The sequence below is a fragment of the Peromyscus californicus genome, unplaced genomic scaffold, assembly GCF_007827085.1.
Source record: "Peromyscus californicus insignis strain IS unplaced genomic scaffold, ASM782708v3 Scaffold_8__1_contigs__length_139910024, whole genome shotgun sequence".
Taxonomy (NCBI): Eukaryota; Metazoa; Chordata; class Mammalia; order Rodentia; family Cricetidae; genus Peromyscus; species Peromyscus californicus.
Genome location: NW_026294606.1, coordinates 73956494 through 73974265, shown reverse-complemented (window position 1 = coordinate 73974265; position 17772 = coordinate 73956494). Strand labels below are relative to the sequence as shown.

The 17772-nt window shown below is 43.4% G+C and overlaps 1 protein-coding gene across 9 annotated transcripts in view; it reads left to right on the top strand.

The window, feature by feature from the left end:
* The window catches only part of Prtfdc1 (phosphoribosyl transferase domain containing 1), a 112813-nt gene extending 95766 nt beyond the window's left edge, over nucleotides 1-17047 (top strand). For 2 of the 9 annotated variants that reach the window (XM_052728817.1, XM_052728821.1), the window contains exons 7-8: nucleotides 3168-3244; nucleotides 4016-4365. In XM_052728817.1, coding sequence (XP_052584777.1) covers nucleotides 3168-3244; nucleotides 4016-4099 — 161 coding nt within the window. In that variant the 3' untranslated portion in view covers nucleotides 4100-4365. Of the gene's footprint in view, nucleotides 1-3167; nucleotides 3245-4015; nucleotides 4366-4387; nucleotides 5695-7428; nucleotides 8946-16189 lie in introns of those variants that run through there. The other 7 variants (XM_052728819.1, XM_052728820.1, XR_008215851.1 and 4 more) reach the window with 6 other exon arrangements.
* Nucleotides 17048-17772: the final 725 nt, after the last annotated feature.

The following is a 17772-nucleotide window of genomic DNA, read 5'->3' as shown; positions in this document are numbered from 1 at the left end:
GGTGCTGTCTTCACACTTGACTCAGACATGTGCTCTGGGGACTTTCCTTGTCCCGGCTACCTTGCTGTCCTCCTCATAGTAAGATTGGCTCTGATACCATTGAATTATTTATTATTCTAAACAAGTGGTGACTTTTTTTTTTTTAACTTGCGTAAGGCAGACTTCAGCTAAAATTCTCTAACTTGCATTTGCTCTAAAGCCCCTAGGATAATTTGGCTCCAGTTCTCATTAGTAAGATGGAAAAAAACATTAGACAAAGTAGTAGTATGGAGGGGTCATGAGGCAGGGTCTCTTCATTCTAAACACGTATGTCCTTTGCAGGATTCCTAACTGCACACCAGGTCACCTCTGGGCAGATAACTAGAGTCCATGGCCTGTTCCTATTGATTACTGGCCCTGTATCTGGTCTGTATGTCAATATCATTATGTGGGGTTATTAAGCAGAAATTTTGTGAGGAAATTTCGTTAATTGAAAACACGGGGCTGGAGGGATGGCCCATCAGTTAAAAACATACTGCTCTTGCAGGGGATCCAGGTTCTACTCCAGCATTTATACAAGGCAACTCACAGCCATGTCACTCCATTTTCATGGGGATCGGGTATGTCTGGGCTCTACCACTGCGCGCACACACACACGAGAGAAAGAGAGAGAGAGAGAGAGAGAGAGAGAGAGAGAGAGAGAGAGAGAGAGAGAGAGAAGAAATAAAAATAAAATCTTAAAAACAAACAAAACAAAACAAAATGTATCCAGTTAAGGGCAGGCATGATGACTTGTGCTCATAATCCTAGCACTGAGGAGCCTGCAAGAGGATCATGAGTTCAAGGATATCCTGAGACCTCGTCTCGAGAAGATACAAGAAAGCAAAACCAAATTCAACTAGTTATGAATTTCTTGTGTCATTTTATAACAACAACATAAAATAAGAACAGCTAGGGTGGGGATGTGACTCCGTGCTGGAGCACTTGCCAAAAAGTGTCCTAGCTCCCCAGCACCACACACACCCACACACACACACACACACACACACACACACACACACACACACACTTTTAAACAATAGCCACTAGCACTGTCAGAAGCTCTGATGTGCCAGGCCAGGTTCTTACAGGCGTACAGGGGTTAGCTAATGTAGTCTTCACAACAGCTGCTATTGTTGTACCCATTTAACAGATGAAGAAATGGAATGTCACAAGCTTAAGTGGCTTAAATGCCAGGGTCATATAACCACATGAAGAGGGCTAGTCATGAGCCCAGGCAGTCTGCTTCAGGTCACAACATTCATACACACTGCAGCAGTGAGTGATGGGCTCCTCTGGCTCCTGACAGCCCCACCGACTCATTGATTTCATACTCCATAGCATCACAATATTCGACCAAAGCCACGGTTTGGGGCTTCAGTTTTCACAGTCTGGATTGCCACTCATGTTGTAGGGACTACATTGCTCACTGGAAAGCCCACTGCTGTTCAAGTAGAGTTCCCCAGAATCTAATTCTGTTGTGTTAGCTAGCTCAGAATCTGGTTCCCCTTTCTGGAGCGCATTCCGAGACAGCATTTTTTGACCGTTTTTGACTCTTTGTTATGTGCTCAAATGCTGAATGTCTTTTCCTCTGCCCTTGCTTCCCTTCTTTGAATTTGTTTCTCTTTGTTTAGACAGGGCCTGCCTGTGTAGCCTGGGTTGGTAATGAACTTAAAAGCCTGCTGGCTCAGCTTCCCAAGCACTGACATTACAGACATGCACCACTGTCCACAGCTCCTCTTGGATTATTCTTCCTAGAAAGAGCAAGCTCAAGGAATCAAACAGGCTACCTACTTAGTGACCCCATAATTCAGGACCCTAGAAAACTGATCCTTTATTTCTAGTACTTTCTGTAAACTGAAAGTATATCAGGTCATAGAGATAAAAATGATGGGCTGGGTGGTGGTGGCACATGCCCTTAATCCCAGCATTTGGGAGGCTGAGATGGCCAGTCTGAGCTGGAGGCCAGCCTGGTCTACAGAGGGAGTTCCAAGACAGCCAAGGTCTATACTGAGAAACAATGTCTCCAGAGAAAACAACAACAAAAACAAACAAACAAACCCTAAATTGTGGTGACCATGAAGATCACTGTCTGTGCTCCTAGTCCACAGGCTGGACCAAAGGGCAGTTTCATATAACTAGGCATCCATGTCTCTCTTCTATTGTACTATAATAAATGAACTGACAAGATTCCAACAGACTGAAGCAAGATTGAAAACCACTGGGCCACACTCATTTATCCTGCCTGAAGATCTCCGGGAAAGAACTGTTGTCAGTTTCTTTTCTTTTTAAAAATAATTTAACTTTATTTTATGTGCATTGGTGTGAAGGTGTCAGATCCCTTGGAACTGGAGTTACAGACAGTTGTGAGCTGCCATGTGGGTGCTGGGAATTGAACCGGGGTCCTGTGGAAGAGCAGCCAGCCAGTGCTCTTAACTGCTGAGCCAGCTCTCCAGCCCCCACCCCCTACTCCCATTGTCTGTTTCTTAATAAGCATCATCTTCCTCTCAACCCCCTTCTTTTGCGGAACCCAAGCACCTTGCGCTGCATTTGTATCCATTTCCTCTCAGTCCACTCCCTCTAGCGATAAAGAGCTAATTAGGATCCCGGCCGTGTAGATGCACAGATTGGCACAGAAAGAACCCTCAGCAGTCTCCCCTTCAAGCTGAACAAGCCCCTTTCCTTTCCCCTTGTCTCCCAGGTGTCTTGCTTTCCAGTCCTTCAGCCGGCTGAGTCCAGTGACACAATGGGAGAATTGCTTGCTGCAGCCGGTACACCTGGTTATGGATGGCAGTGCCATGATGCTTTCTGTTTGAATGGTCCTTTGAGCTTTTAAGAGCATCTCCTTAGGCATTATAGCATGACATACCACTCGCTGTGAACAAAGCCACATGGCTAACATACACACACTTCTCGTTGTCCACAGGGCCTCCTGAACACTTTCTCGACTCTGTACACTACAGACCCGTTCCTCACACACGCTTTCCTGTTTGCCTTGTGTCCCCAAGCTATCATTCTGGTCCAGGCACTCACTGGGCTTGTCCTACACACTACTTCTCACTTCTGCTCACCATGTAAGTGCCATAGCAGCATATGGCAATAGTATGCCTGCATGCTCTAAACTTTCTTCCTTGTCCCTTTCTGCTAAGATGCTGGATTTGAGATCCCAGATGTCTTTGTGGTGGGCTATGCCTTAGACTACAATGAGTACTTCCGAGACCTAAATGTAAGTGTTGCATACAAAACCCTAATCCTCTTTGCCTAACACCTCAATACTAGCATCAATTTAACAAACTACTAAAAACAGTAGTAAAATGTAGCTGTACTTTGTGATGGGAACACTTTGGGAGATACAGGGAATTCTTCCAATCCTTCCAGCACCCTTCAAGGTGGGTATCAGGATGATGAAAACATGTCATGCATATCTGTATTTTGTACTGAGAAGCGGGAAGCAGAACGATGGCCCTACACCGGTTTTCTCTATAGTCATTGACGATGCCCAGCCAGTCACCACAAGCAGCCAATATTCTGTACACTTCATGTCTGTGTCTGATAACTGACTGCTTGGGCTTACAGTGACATTGGAAGGAGTTGTGTCAGCACAGAGAAACAGACCTCCAGCATGGTACTCAATGGTGTGACCCCAGTTAACCCTAAGTGATCTGGAGGAGGGCATCTTACACAAAGAAACCAACCACTCACTACTATATATATTATATTTTATATATATATATACATATAATGTCTCACTATTAGAAATTAGAAAGCCAAATGCTTCCAAAACCGAGGGTTTGGGTATATAAGCTCTCTAGTAGCAATGCCTAGTGCATCCCTAATACAGCAGGCTGCAGCCTCTAGGACAGCCCCCTTTCCCATGCCTTCACTGCTCAGCCTTTTCACGATCCCAACCCACTTCTTGCTATCCAAAAGAGGCTCCACGGGTATAGATTGTGTTTCCCAGTATTTTTTTTTCTCTCTCTCTCTCTTTTCAATCAAGCTGTTGTCATTTCACCGACGGAAAACTGTCTCCACCAGGGACAACCAGACTGTGGCCTCAACATTTCTACCAGATCCTGACTAGAGCCCAGAGCTAAATCACCAGAGAACCTTTTGTCAAGCATTGAATGGGTCTCTAGACCAATATAAACACACACGGGTTTAGATGAACAGTAATTGATCACAAGCTGTCAGGCTGCTATTATCAAATCACACCTTGTCTGCCTCGTGTTCTGTATGCAACTGATGCTGACGGGGAAGGGTACCACAAAACGCACTTGTTGAAAATGTCATAAAGGCATCTAACACATTATTGGTGGATTTTTAAACTAAAAATAAAACCCTGACACCTTTCCACCCTCTCTCGTTTCAGCACATATGTGTGATCAATGAACATGGGAAAGGAAAATACCGAATATGACGAAGCAAAAGTCCTCTTTCTCAGATAACACGATTCTTCTGCTCAGGAAGCCAGAGTGTAAAGTCCGTCTCCGTAGTAGCTATCTTCACTCAGCCGGGTATAAAAGATTTTTTTAAAATGGGCTCTTTTTCCCCCCAACCCCCAGAGATTATAATGTAAACACCAAAGGTTCTTCAGGAAGAGAAGACTATGCCTGCCTTTGACTCATTCCAAATTAAACTTCTGACCCCCCAAATCCCTCCCACCTTCCTGCTCCTGAATACACCTTCTGCTTTGGTATGTCACTATGCTCAATGGCTCTTCCCAGGGATACTCCCACCCAAGGACTCAAATATTGTTCACTTAACTCCTTTAGTGCTGGACTTTTTATTATATAGAACATTTTACAGTAATCAGAACCTACAGTCCCTTAGCTTTAGCCCTGAGCCTGTATAGTAAGAACATAGCTAAGTTCCCTTGCTAATCCAGGAGCGAAAGGACAGCCTCACGTGAGCGTCTGTCTGTTTGCCCGCTCCTGACAGGCCGTTATTAACTGCTTTGACAAAGCCTTTCAGAAGTGCGGGTACAATGGACCTTAATGATGTTATGAAATGAGCCTTCACTGTGCGCTCTTGAGCTTCGCTTCCTGTGTGTGATGACAGCATGTCGTGTGTGCATGGATGTACTCAACTGTGTTTAATACTCTGCATTTTAATTAGGAAAAAACACAATGGCAGCACGGCCCGCCCTCCTGAGCGGAATCCTTTTATCCACGTGGGACGTGGGCAAATGGTGGGATTGAGAGGCAGAGGCTGTTTTCAAAAAAATCAGCACTAAGCAAGTGTAAATTTTTCCTCTTATTTGCATGGAAGAATAAGAGAGTTAAATATTGTCCTAAACATGAGCAGAGGTTGAATTATTTAGCTAAATGTCCTTACATGACTTCTCACACAATCCAGGGTGCCAGAGGAAGCATTCACACATACGGAAGTTTTTGTCCGTAACACCACACACACACACACACACACACACACACACACACACACACACACACACACACACCTATTAGCACCATCATATGTGACATTTCCTAATTTGTAGGGATTTTAATTAAAAATAAGCTCAAGAGTCCACAGTGCTAGGTATCTTGCCTCCTAAAAGGAGCAAATGCAAGATAAATAACTAAACAGCCTTTGTTTGATTCTGAACCGTCTGTGGCGTATTGCTATATTGTAGAGTCCTTTAAACTAATGATATAATAAAAAAGACATGTTTCACAACTGCTTACCCCTCATATACTTTTAGTCATTGAAATGTGTGTGAGCCAGTAGCCTAAATACATGACTGTGTGTACCTATCCCATGGTCAGCCTGGATTAAATCCAAAACATGCACTAAGATGAGTAAACATCAAGCCAGGAGCCATCTGCTGCTTTCCTGTTTTCCTCCCCAGACTTGCTTTGTAAGAACAAGGAATTTTACTTGTGAAGAAAGATTTCCCTGCATATCTCTGTCTCAGCCAGAGAAGAAAACAGACTATGACCAGATTCCCCAAAGGCGGAAGTCACAAAGGGAGTCACTTCTGGCTTTGTTCCATACCCAAGTTACTGATTAATAATTGTGTAGGACTGCATTCATAAAACTTACATTTTATAGACACTTTCCCACTATGCCATATTTCTACCCAAAGGCCTAGAAAAATAGACACGCACTTGGTTTTGAATAGAAATTTATCCATGAAGTATGCAGCTTAGAAATGTTTTCTTAAAAATCTTGCATTTTAAGAAAACATTATTATCATTTGTGGGGATTGTGTTTGTTCAGATTAGAAAGAAAATTGATCTATCTCAAAATTGTGATGGCTTATATATTTATGCATCAAAAAGAAAAAAAACAGTAAATACATTTCTGCATTTTTTTTGTATCAGACTATTTTGACGCTGATATGAAAGACTGTCATCTTGGGGAAAACATCATTTCTTTTTCTCTTGCAAAACTCTGACTGGGGTTTGATACCGCTGAGCTTACTCACATCACTCCAAAAACATAAAATCCAATTAAAACATAAAATCCAATTAGCAACAAATCCGTGTGTTTATTTAGCATTTGTGAGGGACTAGCTTGGTTACTTTTCTGTTGTGAAACCATGGCAAGAGCAACTTAAGGGAGAAAAGATTGTAGTTCCCCATTCCAGGCTGCAGTCCGACCTGGCCGGGAAATCAGTTGTAGCGGCAGGAGCTGGAAGGAGTTGTCACACAGCATGCATCCATACTCAAGAAACAGAAAGAGGAATGCATGAAAGTGCTCAGCTCACTTGTATCATTTTATACAGTCCAAGATCCCCTGGTCAGAAAATGACCCCACCCACAATTAAGATGAGTGTCCCACATCACTTAATGTAATCAAGATAATACCCCGCAGGCATGCCCTGAGGCCCATCTCTAAGATGATTCTAGATTCTGTCAAGGTGACAACTACCACAGACTTGGAGTAGGGCTGCAAATGTGTCTCCGTAGTGGGACCCTTTCCTGCCACACACAGCCCCAACACCACAAAAGCAAAAAAGAGTGGGTAGAGAAGCATATGTGTTATATTAGAAATTTTAGACTCTTTAAACAATAAAATTAGTAATACCTTGGGGTTTTCCAAACAAATTAAAATGCCTAGTTAAAAGCTGGCTGGAATTTATTAGAGTTTCAGTTTCGTACTCAAGTGTGAAGTGCAGATAGAGGGTCTCCCTGTGTTCTTTGGCTGTCTCTGATGGGTTGCCATGTTTCTGGTATTTTAAAACAGTGAAAACAACCTGTCAGAGCAGCTCAGCTCCTGTGGTAGACACTTACGTCTTCCCAATGAGAGCGTCCCAGGCATCAGGGAGCTACTCCCTCCCGTTGGAATAGAAATAATGCATTCTAAAAACCCTTAGCTACACTCTCCGCCCAACTGTCTAATTTGGAAAATTCAACATTTGAGAATTTTACTTAATTTGCTATTCATGAAATCCCTTTGGATCCCAAGATGGGAGGACCAGCTGGTTCCAGGAGGGAAGGAGAGGATTGCGGAAGGGGTAACCGTGACCTCGTGCAGAAGTACGAAAGGATGAGAAAAGGAAGCTCTTGAGGGAGCCTGCACGTTCACCTGGCGGCAGTCAGACTTCAGGGTTGCATCCGAACCCTGAGTAGAGAAGGTACTCTCCTCTTTTACACAGCACGACAGCACCTGTGGGCATGACAAGCAGTTACACATCAGGACCCGATGGGGTGTGCAGTGTGGGGAGAGGCAGGAACTGTGGAAAGACAGTCCACACCAGTCACAAAAGCCATGCTCCGGAGGCTTCATGCACTCCAGACACCACGCCCAGAGGATCACGGGACAGGACTGTTGATGGACATGTGGAGGAAGCTCGGAGCAGACAGGAAGGAGCACTGCTGAGGTGCAGGCTGTCTGCGCTGCCTGAGACTGCTGAGGACACTGGGCTGGTCGGACTCCACGCTCACCCAGCCAGAATCCTTGCTAATGGTTGCGGTGGCCCCAGAAGTGGTTGTTTTTACCGAAAAGGCGTCTTTTTCTTACCTATTCAAAGTTGGGTTGGTTGGGTTGTTCTTGATGTATGCGGTTTCCCAGCTGGAAGTGGATGGCTTTTCCCACCAGAGCAGACTTCCCTCAGAAATGAAAGGCAAACGTGAAGACATGTAGACATGAAAAGTTGGGGCAGAATTCTACATTTTCAAAGCGGGGGAAGTAAGCCTGAACTCACATCACCATGGCTTCATTTGGGCATGGGGGCGTCCGTCGAGACAGGGTTTCTCTGTGTATCCCTGGAACTCACTACGTAGACCAGGCTGGCCTTGAACTCAGAGATCCGCCTACCTCTGTCTCCCAAATATTGGGATCTACCGCATGGCTCCACGGCCTCACTTTTTAAGGAGAGCCTGGTGAGTGTTGAGTAGACTTCACTGTAAGTGAAGAAGGTTGAGTGCAGTAGGTTCACTTGAGAAACCTGGGTCAGAAGAGACAGATGGTGGCGATTTTCAATAGACAGGGCGTGGGGTTGTGATGTACCACAGTGGTGCTTAACCCCAATAAAGAAAAAAAAAATTAGAAAGGACAGGGAAGACGCTTGTGCTTTTTTGTTGTTTGCTTGTTTGTTTGTTTGCCACAGAGAGTAACACAATCCAGAGAGAGGGAATCAGTTGTTTATTGCTTTGTATGGTGGCTAGTTTTATGTCAATGAGCTGAGAGGTAAGAACCTCAATTGAGAAAATGCCTCCACAAGATCCAGCTGTAGGGCATTTTCTTATTTAGTGATTGATGGGAGGACCCAGACCACGGTGGGTGGGCGGTGCCATCCCTGGGCTGTGGTCCTGGGTTCTACAAGAAAGTGGGCTGAGCAAGCCAGTCAGTAGCCCTCCTCCACGGTCTCTGTATCAGTTCCTGCCTCCAGGTTCCTGCCCTGTTTGAGTTCCTGTCCTGACTTCCTTCAATGATGGACAGTGATGTAGACGCTTAAGCCAAATAAACTCTTTCCTCCCCAACTTGTTTTTGGTCATGGTGTTTCATCATAGCAGTAGAACCCTTACTAGGATGCTTTGTAACAAAACTTCCCCAGGCTGAGGAGCTTAAACCAACAATAGGTATTTATTTGGCATATCTTGTGTCTGGGAGGGGCATGGTCTGGGTACCTCTGTTCCATGAGGTCTGACGATTCAGATAGAAGACCTAAATTTTGAGAGCTTCAACACTAAACTGCCCAGTAAGGCAACCATTAACTGCTCAAGATTAAGTTAACACTAAATAAAAGCAGGGATGCACATCCTCGTTCAGGCTAGCTATACCACCATTGCTCAGTAATCTGATATGGCATGTGATACCACAATGGGCAGGGCAGACATGGGACATTTCCCTTCTCATAGAAAGTCACATAAACACCCTGACCTGAACGTTTATGTGTCACTGTTGGCTCTCAGCTGGAACCTTAGCTGAGAGTATCTCCCGTGTGCCTTTCTCTAAGGCCCAGGCTTCCTCAAAACATGGCAGCTGTGTTATAAAGGTAAGGGGTGGGCCTACATTGGATTTTATATGGCAGATTCACTTCTACCACATTCTTCTTTTTTTTTTTTTTTTTAAGTTTGGAGTTACAAAAGAAGGAAGAAGACTACCACAACCTGATAGAAGAATAGTAACATATTATAAGATCAAATGGATGAGTATGTTGCTGTGACTACTTTTAGAAAGTCAGCCCCCTCAGGAAAGTTATATGCCATGGTGGTTTGAATAGATATGGACTCCATAGACTCATGTGTTTGAATGCTTGGTTCATAGGAAGTGGCACTGTTAGGAGGTGTGGCCTTGTTGGAGTAGGTATGTCACTGGGGGCAGGTTTTGAGATCTCATATGCTCAAGCCAGGGCTAGTGTTTTACGGTCTCTTTCTGTTATCTGCCGATCAAGATGTAGAACTCTGAGCTTCTTCTCCAGCACCATGTCTGCCTGCAGGCTGCCATGTTCTCTCCATGATGATAATGAACTAAATCTCTGAAACTGTAAGCCAGCCCCAATTAAATGTTTTCCTTTACAAGAGTTGCCGAGGTCAGCAGGGCAATGGTGGTGCACGCCTTTAATCCAAGTACTCATGAGGCAGAGGCAGGCAGATCTTTGTGAGTTTGAGGCCAGCCTGGTCTACAGAGTGAGTTTCAGGACAGCCAAGACTACACAGAGAAACCTGTCTCTGGGTGGGGGTGTGGGGGGGTTGCCATGGTTATGGTGTCTTTTCATAACAATAGAAACCCTAACTAAGACATATATCCTGTGCATTTCCTATAATAAGATCAATGAAGAAGCTTATTATTCAGTGGTTAAAATGTGTGGGCAAAAACATATCTACTTATGTGTGTTCTTTGTGTGTGTGTGTATATGTGTGTATATGTGTGTGTGTGTGTGTGTGTATAAAATGTGCATGTGTGCATGAATTTGTATGTGAATGCAGGCATATGTGTGTGGGGATCAGAGGACAACTTTGGATATCAGTCCTCACCTCCCACCTTGTTTTAAAGCAGGATCCTTTGTTGTTTTCCACTGTGGATGCCAGGCTAGCCTGTCCACATGCTTCTAGGGTTTCTCCTGTCTCCATTTCCAATCTCCTACTAAGACAGCCAAAATCGTGGATGTTTGTGTTATGTGTACAGCTGTTGTGTGATTCTGGGGATTCTAACTGAGGTCTTCACCCACTGAGCCATCTCCCAGCCATGTTTATATGTATGCATTTGTTTCTCTTTGTTCTTGAGGGTGGATGTGCTATGGGCAGCTATCTCCATCTTTTGCCTCTGTGACTTCCCTGCAGTGATGGACTATGGCCTGGAATTGTGAGCTAAAATAAACCCATTCCTCCCCTAAGTTTCGTTTTGTCAGGGTATTTTATCACAGCAACAGAAATGAAACAAGTGTGTGTGTGTGTGTGTGTGTGTGTGTGTGTGTGTGTGTGTGTGTGAGAGAGAGAGAGAGAGAGAGAGAGAGAGAGAGAGAGAGAGAGAGAGATTGTCTTAGTTAGGGTTACTATTGCTGCGATGGAACACCATGACCCAAAGCAACTTGGGGAAGAAAGGGTTTACTTCACTCACAGTTCCATGTAACAGTCCATTATCAAAGGCAGTGAGGGCAGAAATTCACACAGGGCAGGAACCTGGAGGCAGGAGCTGATGCAGAGGCCATGGAGGAGTGCTACTTACTGACTTGCTCCACATGGCTTGCTCAGCCTGCTTTCTTATAGAACCCAGGACCACTAGCCCAGGGATGGTATTACTCACAATGGTCTGGGCCCTCCCCCATCAATCACTAATTAAGAAAACGCCCTACAGGCCTGCCTACATCCCAATCTTATGGAGGCAATTTCTTAATTAAGGTTACCTCCTCTCAAATGACTTTAGCTTTCATCAAGATAATAAAACTATCCAGCACAGTGATTGCATATAAAAATATGTAGATATGAGATTTGCATGAACAATGGGAACTAAATTCAAAAGCAAAATTCAAGGGCTTCTACCTCAGTGAAATTTCTAGGAGTGTGGGGCATGCAGAGATTTTTCCTTCTAAGTTATTTCATCTGCCCCTCCCACGACCAGGAAGGAAGCACAATGGTTAGCGGGCCTATTTAGATCCCATAAGCAGCATATTCTCTTCTGGGTGTGTTACTCCAGCCCATGTGCCAAATGGCTCAGAAAGCTACTAGTTTTAAGTGGGACCTGGAATAGAAGGCTCTAGAACAGGCCCAGGCTGCTGTGCAGGCTGCTCTACTCCTTGGTCCATACCTTCCAGCAGACCCGATGGTACTTGAGGCATCTATGGTAGATAAGGATGCAGTTTGGAACCATTGGCAGGGCCCTAAAGTTGAGTCACAGAGGTGGCCTTTGGAATTTTGGATCAAGGATCTACTGTCATATACAGACAACTATTCTTCCTTTCAAAGGTAGCCTTAGTGGAAACTAAACATTTCACAACGAGCCGCTAAGTTACCATGCGACCTGAGCTGCCCATCATGAGCCAGGTGTTATCTAACTCACAAAGTTATAAGGTTGGATGTGACGGCAGCAATCCATCATCAAATGGAAGTGGTATAAAACGATTGGGCTTATAATCTTATTCTTGGAAACAGTAACCACCAAACCAGCTAAAAGACATTTTTAAAACAACAGGCTACTGAGTACTGATCAGCATGGTTCCACAATGGAAGTTCTTTGGTGCTACCTAATCTAACATCAACGGATGGTTACATGGAAAAACAGAAACAAACAAAACCCCAGACCTTCCTTATTTTAACAAGGAAGTTGGTTCTGCCACGTGAATAATATCCAACAATAGCCCAGAAAATGGTTTGTCCCACACAACTTCAGGATGTCTGTGCAAGTTCTTAGGTGTCCTCAGAGGACTCTGTCACAGGTGTAACACAGCAGGTTGTAGAAGAACCATGCCTCAGGCTCACCATGGAGGCTCACAACCATTTGCAACTCCAGTTCCAGGGGATCCAAAGCCCTCTTCTGACATCTGTGTGAAGTAGGCATGTGTGCGGTACACAGATATGTATGCAGGCAAAACACTCATACACAAAATAAATCTAAAATATCTTAAGCTGTTAGAGAAAATAAGCTAGACAGTGTCATCCCAAATCAGTTTGCTCAGAAGCATATTGTATGGTACACGCCCTGAACTGTCGTTCCATCCACATCGTAGAATCCCCTTTTTGCCCTCAAGTTACCTTAAAGACTAGACTTGACATGTGACAACTTGCACAGGGCCAGGTGACAGCTCCCATGGCAGCCACGTGTTAAATGTTAGTAAGTCTTTATGTCTGGTTTTTAAATTTAGAAAAAGAAACAAATTTCATATTTCATTCCTACCCACGCAGTATATGCATCCATCTTGAGACAGAAATAACATTGAAATCTCCCACAACCATGCTAAAAAGCTTTGACAAATACTTGTTGATTGAATAATATGGGGTAATAAGGGTGGTTTGTTCTCTTGACCTAAGAACAAACTTGACTTTCTATCATATCATCAGTACCATGGCAACAACAGATTTTAAAACTACAGAGGAAGCCGGGCAGGGTAGCATAGATAAGATGATCCCAAGTCCAGGGCCTACCTGGGCAACTTAATAAGACCCTTTCTCAAATGAGAATTATAAAGCTATAGCTCAGCACTGGGATAATATGTGAGAAGTCCTATGGTCAGTTCCCAGTATCATAAATAATAAGTAAGAAGACAGAGAAGGACAGAAAACGGTGAGGGGAAGTAAAAGCTCTGTAAAGAGGAATAAAGAAACCCCAAGGAGATCTTAGGGATGGTAGAACTTTGGGGTATCAGGTTATGTTCCAGGGGAAAGGCTGACTCTTGAGAGTCAAGCAGAAAGAGTCTTGATTGCCACTGGAAAGAAAGATATGGTAACCTGGATTTATTCTGATATAAGGAGGACATTCATCTCCATTCTCTGTCCTGTAAGATACTAAAAGATAAGACCTAGGGCTACAATCACAGCTCAGTGTCAGAGTGCTTGTCTACTACATACAAGGGCCTGGCTTCTAGCCTCAGCACATGTGTGTCACACACACACACACACACACACACACACACACACACACACACACACACGCTTTTCTGAAAGGAGCCCTGGGGAACAGCATGATGCATGAGGTGGGCGTTGTAGAAGTGATGGCCAGAGGAAGCCTGCTCCTTTAAGACATCAGGTCATACATCCCTGCAGCTCTGTCTGTAATGGAACGTTGAGACACAGTCTGTGCTGTGACTCCATAGCTCTTAATTTATCCTACCTGGCCCTTTTTCTTGCTCTTGGTAGCATATGCTATATTGAACTAAACAATGAGATATGAAACCTCCTATCAGCTCAACAAAATCTTATAAAAGTCTGATATTTGCTCAAGGGGTTTCTCCGAAGACCCCTTGACCCTGTCTCTGAAGAGCCTCCTCAGGCTCTACCCCCTCCCTCTCATGGAAAGCTCTGTCTCTTTCTTCTCGCTCTAAATGAAGTTCTCCTCCAGGTTTTAAAGGGAAGCCTCTCCTTTAAGACCCTGTTATGCGGTGGTTAATACATTGAACTATTTCCTGTCTAACATTCTCTCTCACCTACAGGCCTAGCCAGCCGTCATAGCTTAGACATCTTTCCTTCTGATAATCCACATTTCAACCTCCTCTCCATGTGGACTGGTACGCTCCTGCATTTTTAAAGCCAGTCTAGACCTCCCAAAGTCCTTTCAGCTCTCTTTAACTATCAAGATTCCTGAATGGACAAAGGTCAAAGGCATTTTTCTTATCTCTAAAATATGTGTGCAGATATCCACTTCGATAATTAACCTTGACTAAGTTTAGGACTTCCTAGAAAATAAAACTCTGGGATTGTCTCTGAGGTGTTTAACTGAGAAAGGAAGATCCATACTGGACGTGGATGACACTGTCCCTTACACAAGAGTCCTGCACTGAATATAAAGAAGGAAGCAAGCAGAGTAGAACATCCATGGCTCCTGGCTTCCTAGCTGTGTAGTCAAGGTGACCAACCAGCTGCCTCATACTCCTGTTGTCTGCCTTCCCGCCCCCCACTCCCGTGAACCATGGACAGAAATAAACTCTGACACACCTATACATAATTGATAATAAAAGAGAGCTAGGACTATTAACAGCTAAATAGGACTGTCAAAAGCTAAATATCTTCCAGAGTATTTTAGATCAATTGGTCCTAAGTTTAGTTGTGTGTTTGTTTTTTGATCCTACACTGTATACATAGTTCTCATTCACTTACCCAACATTCACTTTCAATATCATTCACATTTATAACTTAAAGAGTCCTTGGAATTCCAAAACTGTTTGCTGCAGAATCAATTCTCCTCATTTTACAAGTTACTTATCACACATATCACAACGTGCTTTAGCTGATGGAGCCGCTAAGCTCTGCTGCTCCCTATGACTCATGAGCTTTTTTAAAAACTTGAGTTCAACAACATCTGGCTGCTTATATAAGGAGAGAGGATGATCTTTACAATCAGTGATTTTTCTGGACAGCGTGTTTCTGCACCTGGCAGCCTTCCATTTTTCTCTCAGTGGCTGCTCTCTTTGTGTAGTCCAACAAGCATCTCCATTTTCCCTGTGAAGATTAACACATGCAGGAACTTGGTCGACTACTGCACCATAAACTCTTGCAGTGATTAATTCCTGGATCTCTGATGTTAATCTGCTCGGAGTTGATTCGATGATCTTAAGAAAAATGAAAACTAGAAATAATTGAAAATGAATTCAAAGAAATAAAAATCCCCAGGTTGTATGTGTCAGTGTCACCAGAATGTGGTGGCCGTTTTGTTTACTTTGGTTTGAGTTGTGACTGGCCTCAGATTTATAGCCATTCTTCTGCCTCAGCCTCCCAAGAGCTGAGGTTATGGTTTCTATACCTGGTTTGGAATGATATTTCTTATAGGGAAATTTATATTATGAAATTTCTGTGGTCTCTCTGATAACCACTACAAGAAGACAAAAACTCATGGTTTCCAAAGTGCATCTCTAGGTAAACTAGTTCTATTCTACCCAGATGTTTTACTCATCCTTTCTGCCTCACAGTCCCTTAGACAGGAATGAAGTATGCATAATATTCATATGATGGAGGGGTCTAACAATGTTCCAGGATCTTCTTAATTCATAGTTTAGTCTGCTCTCTCTTTATCCTTTGGAACAGCAATAAGGAAAGGAAGCTTGCTGATGGGAAGGAATCACACACATTTGCAAATACTTTTAAACCTTTCTACCATTATTACTTCAGGCAGAAAAGAAACAGCATTAACTGCAGCCACTGTTCTCCACGTGTCTTCATTTCCATTTTTCCAGGGGATAGGGAAGTGTCCAGTGGGAAGCCCAGGAGTTTAAAAAAAAATCTGTAATAAAACTGGTATAACAATGAGATGATAATTGGCTTAAGATATTTAATAGGATCCAAATGACTTTGAAATAAGATGATGTTAACATCCCATTTAGGATGGTCATGAATTAATATTGATTACAAATCAAATGTTCAACAGAAACTAGTTTTTATTTATCTTCCCATGGAACTAGTTTAGTTTACTAATAAATGGATGGGCCAAATTTGATGGTTTGAAAGATTTTAATAAGTGTAACATTTCTACATCCTTTGCAATATGTACTTCAGAATATTTCATTTCATACTAAACACTGTCAGCCAGTCCAAGAGGAGAACAATTTTGTTTAAAATAATTTGTTTTGTTTTTGAAGGAAATGAGCGTATGCACTGAAGATGTGGCCAGCGACATTCTTTGAGGTCTTGACATAGTTGGAGATGTTGGTGATTTTGTAAAGCATCGTGAGCATCTTCCACTGCCCCTACTCGTCGGTGAGGCCTCACGTGTACCTACTCTTCCCTGGGGCAGCTTAAGAAATCACTATTACCTAGAACGTCTACATTCATAGCAGCAAATGTTCACAAGTAGCTAAGAAATGGAAACAACCCAATCATCTGTCAAAGGCATTGATGGGTGAATGAATAAGCAAAGCAGGGGATGTATAGACAATGGAGTGTTCGATACCCAGAATATAACAACAGCAACAACAAAAGACGGGGATGTTGCTCAGTTGGCTGGGTTTGATTCCCCAGCACCATATAAACGGGGCATGGTGGCACCTGGGTTGGAGGAAGGAAGATTAGAAGTTCAAGGTATCCTCAACTATGTAGGAAGGTTGAGACTAGCCTGGGGTGCATGAGACTCTGTTAAAAAAAAAAAAAAAGTAAATCAAAGACTGTTGCATGCAACATGAATGAACCTTGAAGAAAATATGCGAATGAAATAAACCAGTCACAAAAATACAAGTAATACAAATACTATGTGATTCTGTTCATACAAGGCCTCTAAATAGATCGATACCTATGAGATAGATAGAGGCAAAGCCATAGAAAGCGTATGGAATGGCCATTGCCAGGGGCTGGGAGTGCTTAATGGCTCTGGAGTTTCATTTCTGCCAATAAAAGCATTCTAGAATTTTGTGTGCATGTACCTAATGCTACACACAACATACACTGGAAACACTTAAGATGGTAAATTTGGTATGTGTTTGCTATCAGGATAATAAAGAAGTATTTCCTCAGAAAGGTTTTTATCTCTCTTGAGTTTTATGCTTTACGTTTTCCCACAGTGGTGAGAAACGAATGGGAACCTGTTGTCTCAGGGCAACCAAAAACCACATATGAACTTTCTGTTGCTGAATTTTATCAATATTAAACAATTCACTCTGTCAATGTCTGGTGGGATTTTATAAATTCCCAGATTTGGGGCAGGAGGATGCTTGGAAATGAAACTGGGAAGTAATTGAGTGCAGTGTTCCTTTCAAAGAGCTATTGAAAACTGCACTTAGCTCATATCCTCTAGATATGATCCTAGAGAAGTACATGTTCTCAGTGTTCAGATTTGGGGTGGAAAACCCACTTCTGAAGTGAGAAGGGTGAAGGAACATGGGTTCAAACAACCAAGTCTCCGGAGGTGAGCAGCTGCTCTTCTCTTAAGCACTGGGGTCCGTCTCTGCTATGTGGGTGTTTGAGGCAGAGTCCAAGTGACTAAGATCTGTTTCAGATGCTCCCACATGCAGCATTTAAGAACCTGGCATTTAGCTCTGTTCCTCATCTGCAGCTGGTGCCCACAGACTGCAGGCAGCTGAAGAAGTCCCCTTTTGGACTGGCTTCTGCGTGGAGACAGGAGGCTGCAGGGCTGATCCGACCTTCGCTGGTGATTCTCCATCCTCCCCACATCTCTTCTCCAGGCAGCCTCCAGTTCCCACTCCTCTTCCTCCCCTCCTCTTTCTCTCCT